The sequence below is a fragment of the Penaeus chinensis genome, chromosome 31, assembly GCF_019202785.1.
Source record: "Penaeus chinensis breed Huanghai No. 1 chromosome 31, ASM1920278v2, whole genome shotgun sequence".
Classification (NCBI taxonomy): domain Eukaryota; kingdom Metazoa; phylum Arthropoda; class Malacostraca; order Decapoda; family Penaeidae; genus Penaeus; species Penaeus chinensis.
This window is the reverse complement of record NC_061849.1, coordinates 12,520,639-12,530,261: the sequence shown is the minus strand read 5'-3', so window position 1 is coordinate 12,530,261 and position 9,623 is coordinate 12,520,639. Positions and strand designations below refer to the sequence as shown.

The following is a 9,623-nucleotide window of genomic DNA, read 5'->3' as shown; positions in this document are numbered from 1 at the left end:
TTCTATGCGTCGTTTTCTTTGAATGACGAAATGTTTATTACAGTTCTACCTTAAAGAAAAGAAAAGAAAGAAAAAACTAACGAAAAATCACTAAGCACATCCACATGCCTTGCTTTTGGCTTCGTCGTCAAAGCGAACGACGCAATACCGCAAACACGCTTCAAATTAAGCAGTTTACAACGGAAATAGGCATTATTAAAGAGAAACAACCAGGCCTGTCACTTTGTTCCTTTTTATGTCAATTCGAAAGGGATAAACGCACGCGCGGATATTTTATCTTATTTTTGTTTATTGAAAGCGACCCAGTTTTTTCTTCTTAAAACAAAAAAATGTCACTAGTTTTTTTTTAACCCAATATTTTAGTTTGGTTAACTGCCTATTCTGGTGCTTTTTTGACATCAATATTACTTAACGAAGAAATTAACAAGCATAGGATTATAACTGAATTTTGATTTCTTCTATTTGGAGAAATATATTTTACATTTTAGTTTGACTTGAGGTATTCTGCGTTAGAAAGGGTTTCACGACAAAAGGGAAAAAAAAAAAAAAAAAATCTGATTGGGAAAGCGAAAATAACTTATTAGTCGTGACCATTTTTTCATTTATCTTAAAATTCATGATATGCACTTTCCAATTATATGAAAATCTGTGCACGTTTTGTTTATTTCGATAAGCTGTTTTTTTGCACTTAGAAAGGGAAAGTTTGTATTATTATTACCATCACTATCATTATTACCAATATTGCAATTATTATTATAATTATTAATATCAATATCATCATTATAACCAACATTAATTTACTTTCATTCTGTGTTAGAATGGAGATATGTTAATAACTAGCAAGTAGAGGAAGACTGAAAATGACTGTATCCAACATACGAAAGATTTCAGACAATTGCTGCAGAGGCCCCCCTCGAATATGCAGGAACCCATAACTAATAAGGCACGATATACACGTTCTTCCTTTCTGCTCTTTCTCAATCTAGATCTGTCTCCTGTGGGCAAAAATGACTTTCTTTTTTTCTCTCTCCTTTCCTTCCCTTTTTCACTCTTCTTTTAAAGGTGTCAGGACAAGGTTAACCCCGTCTTTTGGCCTCAGCAAACCAAAGCCAATGTCAAATTTAATTTCATCGTGTCCTGGTGCCACCTTTATGTCTGTGGCAAGGAGCATCTTGGCCAGACCCACTTTGGCTTCCATGAGGGCAAATCTCATCGCTGCAAAGAAAGCGAAGTGATTTATTACTCATTAGGTATGGGTACTATAATATATATTGTTAGTAGAGAAAGCCAGAGAGAGAAAGAGGGGGAGAGGGAGGGAGGGAAAGCGAGAGAGAGAGAGAGAGAGAGAGAGAGAGAGAGAGAGAGAGAGAGAGAGAGAGAGAGAGAGAGAGAGAGAGAGAGAGAGAGAGAGAGAGAGAGAGAGAGAGAAGACGAAATTATTAAAAATAATTCTCACTTCTAAATCTCAGGTTATCTCACCTAAACAGTTCCTGGGTCCCATTCCGAAGGGAATGTGCGTTAAGTTAGTGATGTTCGCCTTGTTCTCCGGCAAGAAGCGCTCGGGGCGAAATTCCTCGGGCTCAGGCCAGTACTTCGGGTCCCGGTGGATGTTGAAGATCGGGGTTGTTACTATTACGCCAGGCTCGATGGTCACGTCCGTGCCAGGGATCCTGTAAGGATTTGAGGTTAGGCATTAAAGTGTCCTTTACCTTTATTTTCAATAGCCACTTATTCCACTGCAGGACTTAGATCCAATTCAATATTGGCAGTGCCACATTTGGCTGATTGGACGCCCTTCCTAATGAACCGCGGTTCGGCACGTTAATGCTTGTGCCACGGTGGCGACTTCACCTACGACACCCGTGGTTGACTTCTCAAGGCAATATGTCTTTTATCTCGCTGTGAGATCGGGCTCGAGACATTAAACGGAGCGGCAGGGAATTGAACTCGGGACTACGAGTCTAGTGTTCTAACCACTGGACCATCGTGGCAGTTGTGTGTGTGTCTGTTTGTGTGCGTTATAAACACACACATAAATATACATGTATATATGTATGAAATATACAAAGTATATATCTAAAATAAGATCCATTCACACAGGTACGCACACATAGGTTACAACTAATATAAAATTATAGTATATTTGCAAAAGTTTGATATTTGTATTTTGTATTTTTAAAAGTTCTTACTTGTATTCCTTTACACACTTGCGCTCCAGGAAAAGCCCCGGTGGGTACATACGAAGGGTTTCTGTGAAGAGGGAAATGGAAAGGTTAATCGCGCTCGGGAAAGGAAGACTTGGCAACTCATCCAGATTCTCGCATGATTCAATTCTTCGATTCTCTTTTTTTTCTATTTTTTTTTTCTCAGTAGCTGACGTTTGACACCTACGTTCTGTATATTAAAGATGCATATATATGTATGTGTGTGTGTTTTATTGTCATCAAAGCTAAACTTTATTTCATTTTTCTCGGAAGATTTGGCGAATTGGAGTATTACTGAGTCCGGGATGAGTTTCCTGTTCGTCTTTTTTCTCTTTCCTGAGGATGGACCAAGTACGTTACTACTTGCCCAAAAAATTCTAAAAGTCTGACAACAACAGCACTTCCATTTAAGACATTAGAGCAGAAATTAATCTGGGAGACTTACCCATGACACAAGCATCAAGATACTTGGCTTCCATAATCCCCTGGTAGGTTATGTCGCCGTGTTCCTCGACTATTTCACTGATCTCCTGACGAAGGCGTTGCTGGATCTCTGGGTGCTTGGCAAGTAGGATGGACGCAAAGGCCAGCGTGGAGGCTGTGGTATCGTAACCGGCGACCAGGAACAAGACACTTTGGGAGATGATGGTCAGTTCATCCAGTGCTGCGAGAATGTAAAGTGTCTGCATTTTAATCACTACCTGGTCTAAATGAGGTAAGTTGTATGATGTAAACCCTGTAAATAATACATAGGCATTTTGAATTGCATGATGCAGATGTAAATTGTAAGATATCAACATTGTAAATTGCATGATGAAGATCCATTTAGTTTTAAGGTTATACTACTCACTTTGCTTAGGCTTGGATGGGGTATTGTCGTCTTGCATTGCCGTGACTCCTTCGGCATCGCCAGTGGAGACTTCTGCCTCCAGCAACAGATCCAAAAAGTCTCCTCTTTTTTTTCCACTTTGCCTCGCTCGCATGGTCTCACGGGCAACTTCCGTAAAGAAATCAATTGCTGGTGCTGTAAATCTAATGTCAAATATCTTGGCAAGTTTAGGAAATACGCTCAGGATAACCATTCTCCCTATAATTAATGGCGTAACATTGAAAAAAGTTTCAACCTTTTCAGCAAATTCTGGCTTTTCATCCACTAGTGAATTGCATTCAATACCAAAGGCACAGGAAGCAATTGTGTCCATGGTGAAGCGGCCAAAATTATACTTCATGTCGACAAAGGGCTTCGTGCGTGCTTCCTTCAGGCAGAAGGAGACGAGGTCGTCGGCCTTTTTACACACGAGCGGGAACATCCCCTTCATTCTGCCTGAAGTGAAAGTGGGAGACATGATGGCTCTCAGTTTCTTCCACTCTTCACCTGTCTTCATAGTCAACATGTTGGCCAATATTATGTCCTTTTTGCTCGGCAAGTTTAGTATCCTTCTGTCCATAAAGTGATCAAAGTCCTTCACGTAAATGTGCCTTATGAGTTCTGGATCGCCCACCAATAACATTGGCTCGTGGAAGGAGTAGTAACCGCATAACTTTGATCCACCATGGTTGAGGTAGGCCTGTTAAGAGTGGAGGAAAGTATCACGAGACTATAATTTATAAAGAATTGCACAATTATATCTTACTAACCACTGTGACATCCGGTGCCCAATAACACAATAGTTCACAGAAAACAATACATATATTACCTCTCTTTCAAAGGCACACAATTTAGCTGGGATAAGCAATTTATGCGCATGGCCGATGAAGGGGATCACAGGCGGAGAGGGCACACCTTTATTTGCCCAGTATCTGTGTTTCCACCACGAATATGCCCAAAACAGTGCTAGCGCCGCACCCAACAGCAGCCATGTTACTCCAATCATCCTGGTGAGAAAATGTTCATATAAATCTAGAGGAATTTAGTGGATGATGAAGACTTTTACAGTGGGTATATGGAACACGTAAACAAGTGCGATTCAAATTTTAGTTATACACTATAAAATGGAAGGAAGCCGCCTCGGTGGAGCAGTACCGCGCACAGCTTGGGACCAGAAGGGTCATCTAGAACTTAAGTTCGAATCCTGCCCAAAGTCCGAGGTTAGGAATGGCATCCACTCAAATGACCTTTCTCCATCAACCAAACCCTAAGTCCTTCGAAAGAAAGCACCGTCCCATTTCTTGCCAGGGGGCTCGTGGCGTAATCTTATTACGTTATCTTTTGGAAGACAATGGATTACTTAAATGCTATACTTAGGTGGCCATATAAGTCGGAGCTGGTACTTATAATGTTATGACGCAGCCACAAGTTTCTCTTGGTTAAATTCTTAAGCTAAGCCTGAATCATAACTAGGAACGTGTCGTATGTCTATAACATAAGAACAAGTCATAAGTTACTGTATCTCAAAACCCTGAAGCAGGTCCCGTTCAGTTAGTGTGTAACTACCGAGTAAATCTCGTATTATACCGAGTATAATGAGTGAGTTTGAGAATCACATTAAACAAGTGAAAATTATGTTTATATATATATATATATATATATATATAAGTGGCTATACATTATAAATCCTGTAAATGTAAATACGTGTAGGTATTTATTTGGTTGCGAAATATAAATGTTGTTTATTTTATTTAACAATCTTCTATAAACAGAATATCTTATAGCAGTGACGTAACAGATAGTGTGGCAAATTAATTTGTGTATTTTATTATATGGAAAGATACAGACTGTGTATGTCGCTAAAATTATTTAAAACTAAAATTCATAAAAGAAAAAAATCGTTATTACATGAATACTTACTGTATACTGTACTTCACATTTAACCTAATTCATTCCTCAGTATCTAAAATCAAAAATAATGTCAAAGTGTGCATTTATTTCAGTTCCTTTATTTATTTGCAAAGAACACTAACGAATTCATCCTGTACACAGGCCTTCATCCCTTTCAATTTTCCAGTGAAATCGCTGTCACCTCAAGCGGTAGAATTACCAGATTGTTCTCAAAACAATCACATACAAGTAGAATATTTTAACGGTCTAAGCGGTATTTCCGGGTGAGATCGGCATCGTTCAGTTCATCAAAAACATTTCTTTTAACTTGTAGATAACAGACAAAATTGTTGTTCAGCGGCCATCTAGGCTGTTAAGATTGAGTCATAAGCCCTTTAAGCTTCTCTCGAGCAGACAACATAAGAATTGAACCTTTTTAATAAGTATCGGCTCAAATGTTATTTTTAACCCATTGGCCGCGGGTATATGTAGTTTTTTTGTGTGAATTTTGTTGCATACAGATGGCTCCATTAGTGCTAAGCCATTAAGGAGTCAAGTAGTAGGTCATGCATGATCTCACCTGCTTTCTCAATATCTATCTAAACTTATATATATTTATATATACCTATATATATATGAATATATATATATATATATATATATATACACGCACATATATATGCATATGCACACACAAACACAAACACACACACACACACACAAACACAATATGTATATAAATATATATATATATATATATATATTCATGTATATGTATGTATGTATATTTGTTTGCATATATATATACATACAAATACATGCACATACATATGTGTGTATGCATGCACACACACACACACACACACACACACACACACACACACACACACACACACACACACACACACACATATATACAATAATCATAGTCGCATAGTTTCTATCCAAATATTAATCTTAAGATCTATGACACACTTATTTACAAGGTCATGTCTATACCATCTACTAATAAAGCACAAAGCTGTATGGTCAGGAACTACGGTTAGGACATGATTCTGAACAATGCCGCATTGGCCTTGGCAGTCTCTTCAGGGTTGGCCGCAAGCACTGTCGGGAAGAGGCTGCTGACCCGTCTTTCTATGATAGAATTAAGTAGTGTTCAATATCGGAATTTTAAGAATCTATGCATTGGCTGACAAGATAATTACACGAACTGATGTCACGGCATGAAAGTTAATGTGCCTGCACAAGTAAAAAAATGGTACTTTATGAACGCTTGGCGGAAAGTTCAGAAAATACCGATTAATATTATTCATGACCATGTGCTATGCAACATCATGGGGCATTGAATTGGTATAGTTTATCTTAGTAAAAAAGAGAGGGAGATAACTAATACGGAAAACGACAGCACATCTAATGGCAACAGATCCTGAGAATGCGGGGAAATGGCGCGAACAAACGAAAAACCTGACCCAGGATGTGCGAAAATTTGAAAAAAATAAAGAAAATAAAATTAATTACACACGTGCTTAAAGAACTGTTGTCCTTCATGTTGAAGTGCATTTCTTTTCGTAAAAACTTAAAGAGGAACTGGAATACCATACTCGTACTAGGAAATATAATTTTAGTATATTATGAGTATATAATATAAGCCTCTCTCTCTCCATCTCTCCCTCCCTCCCTCTCCCTCTCTCCCCCCCTCTCTTTTCCTCTGATTTTTTTTCTACTCTATTGAAAGTTGTTGATATGGCAGAACTCATCTTCCCTGTGTCTATTAAGCAAGTTTGACTGGCCAATGCATATATGACTCGTTATGGGGATCAGTAAAACACAGAGTTGCTGCGGTGAACTCTATGTATTGAGGGAGATCTACGCGACACAACTAAAGGTTGGTTACAATACAGATATACAACTTTGCCATTAGATGGAGTTCACAAAAGAAAACATACTCCTGCATGGGTAACTTAACAAATTGAATTTCACCTTAGTTAGGGTAATCTGTGGTATATCATAGATGCATGAAATAAAAGTATCCGTTTACTAATTATTCCAACAAAAGTTTTTTTTTTGTTTTCGAGGATCAGGTCGAACTCCTAGAGTTCTGTGGTTCTGCCTCCGAAATCCGCTTATATCTACTTACCACCACGGGAAAAATATACGATGTATGTAAGTGGACGCATACACGCAATATGTGTCTGTGAACAAACGCGGGACTGTCAACTACATGTTCCATTTAAAGTTCCTGCGTAGTAGAAATGCTCTCGCTGACGCCTTGTTGGGGCATCCTCGCAAATCAGGGTCTCTCACTCTCTCTCTCTCTCTCTCTCCCCTTCTGTTTTAGTTTTGCTCTTTCAGTCCGTACTCCCATCTGCGATTCAAGTGTGTGTAGACTATTTCTCGTTTCTTTTGTGAGCTTAATGGCCACTTATTTAATTGTTTTATTATCCTTGATTTTTAACCATTATCTTTTTTTATTACTTCTGCTTTCAAGAATTATCTATTTAACGCATTATTATTGTACTACTGTTTGTCTTCTACGTTATAAACGAAAACTTTTATATTTTCCACGATGTGGCTTATGACGTCACGAACCTTATATATCCGCTGGGTTGACAGGGAAGCTAGGCGTGAATTTAAGCGACGGCGTCTCAACACATTTTGACCTTGGGCGGGGGGTGCCAGCGAATGGGCTTTGGTGACGCCAGAGAGTGCAACACCTCTACGAAACCCAGCACGATACAAAACAACCTTTCAGCTTTCCTCTAAGTTTCCACCCTATTCTTAATTATTCCAATAAGCCTACTTTTTCTTATTCCTCGTTACCCGAATTCCTACCTTGCCCTCTTTACTACAACAAAACCCTGCACTTTATGCACATTATAATGCATGGGCTCATTATAATTGAGTGCATGTGTATGCTCATATAAACATCACTTAATCACAAATATAAGTGGGTTTGTATATATACCTATGTATATGCGCGCGTACCTATACATATACACACATCTACATCTACATACATACATACATATATACACACACACACACACACACACACACACACACACATATATATAGGCCCAGCAAAGAGACGGGATAAACGGCAATCGATTTCACGGAGGCTTATTTCCTCAACTCCATGAATACATTTTTCGAAAAAGTAAGACATGGAGGTCGCCACCTGACAACAAACACGAAATTGAATTCTTAATTCCCGAAGAGTGCGACACAGTATAAATTATCGGAGTTATAGATAAAGTGAAGGTTGGTAGCGACCATAAATTGGCCACAGGGGAAATTAAATAACATTCTAGGAGTAATAATAAATAACAAAAAAATACAAAAGCCACTCCCTAATCTAGCTAACGTGAATATTTATGCAAGAATACATGCCATTCCCAATGTAATACAAGTTTATATATTGTATTTACACATAGATAGCTCTACAAGTGCTTAGTCAGCAAGGAGTCGGTAATTAGTCTTACCTATCTCACCTGTTTACCCTTTTCCTCGACTTTTGAAAAGGGTCTTAAGTGCTACCAAGATTTTAATAACAATTTAATATTCATAACCTCAATAACAATAATAACAATAACAGGCTCGGTCACAAGGGCACTCCTTGCCGCCTGAGCACATGTGGAGCCATCTGTATGTAACAACATTCACAAAAAACTACAAGGGACAGAACATAAATTCGGGCCGAAAGGGTTAAGGCGACAAGAATTTAGCCTAAATACCCAAAACAGATTCCCTCTCAGTGACGAAGATCATGGCAATGTACTAATCAACAAACAGTTCAATGAGATAATAGAGGAAGCTGCCCTTGAAGTAAGCAGTAAAAACGATCAAAGCTCCAAGGACATGAAAATAACATCAGACATGGTCAGAATGGTATTAGCTGAACTCGCAAAGACTATTAATATAAAGAAAGAGGATGTATGCAAATGGTATATGTCAAAAGTAAATGAAATAATTATTTTAGGAACCAGTATTAAAACAGCTAGGAGAAGACCTGGAATAGGGAAAAAAATAAATACAATAAATTGGGATACTTTCATACAGAACACACACACAAATATACACACACGTTCACACACATGTATACATATTTATATACCCATATATATGCATATCTACACACATTTATATATGTATATATATGTATAAATACATATACATTACACATAAAACGAGTGTTTATATACATATATGTAGTAGCATATAAGTAAGAACACTGACAGGTGATCAAAATACCAATTTAGTTGTGTGACACGTAGTTTACCCGTAAAATATGACCCGAAGCAGCCCGCACTGTGTCACTTCGCAACCGTGAACAGTAACTGACGAGTCGAGGCTCGAGAAGGGTTAGATGCATATTATGACAGATGGCGATATATGGCAACAGCAAGCACTTTGGGTGCATTCTACGATTCTTTTTTATCGTAATTATGGTTGGTGGCACTATTTTTTGAGTATGGTATACCATAATAATAGCTTGCGATGTTGTAATGTGTACGTGGGTAGTCACACACACACACACACACACACACACACACACACACACACACACACACACACACAGACACACACCCACACACATACACACACACGTGTATGTATAGATGTATATATACATTTACACACACATATTTATATGTATA

General features: G+C 38.2%; 1 protein-coding gene across 1 annotated transcript in view; it reads right to left on the bottom strand.

Moving 5' to 3' along the window:
• The window catches only part of LOC125041861 (cytochrome P450 3A24-like), a 9,475-nt gene extending 165 nt beyond the window's left edge, over positions 1 to 9,310 (bottom strand). The window contains exons 1-7 of the mRNA XM_047637225.1: positions 9,245 to 9,310; positions 3,902 to 4,079; positions 3,055 to 3,772; positions 2,650 to 2,868; positions 2,190 to 2,250; positions 1,480 to 1,670; positions 1 to 1,215 (exon numbers count right to left, since the gene is read on the bottom strand). The exon at positions 1 to 1,215 is cut by the window's left edge and continues 165 nt beyond it. Coding sequence (XP_047493181.1) covers positions 1,046 to 1,215; positions 1,480 to 1,670; positions 2,190 to 2,250; positions 2,650 to 2,868; positions 3,055 to 3,772; positions 3,902 to 4,078 — 1,536 coding nt within the window. The 5' untranslated portion in view covers position 4,079; positions 9,245 to 9,310 and the 3' untranslated portion in view covers positions 1 to 1,045. The remainder of the gene's footprint in view (positions 1,216 to 1,479; positions 1,671 to 2,189; positions 2,251 to 2,649; positions 2,869 to 3,054; positions 3,773 to 3,901; positions 4,080 to 9,244) is intronic.
• Between the last annotated feature and the right edge of the window lie 313 nt (positions 9,311 to 9,623).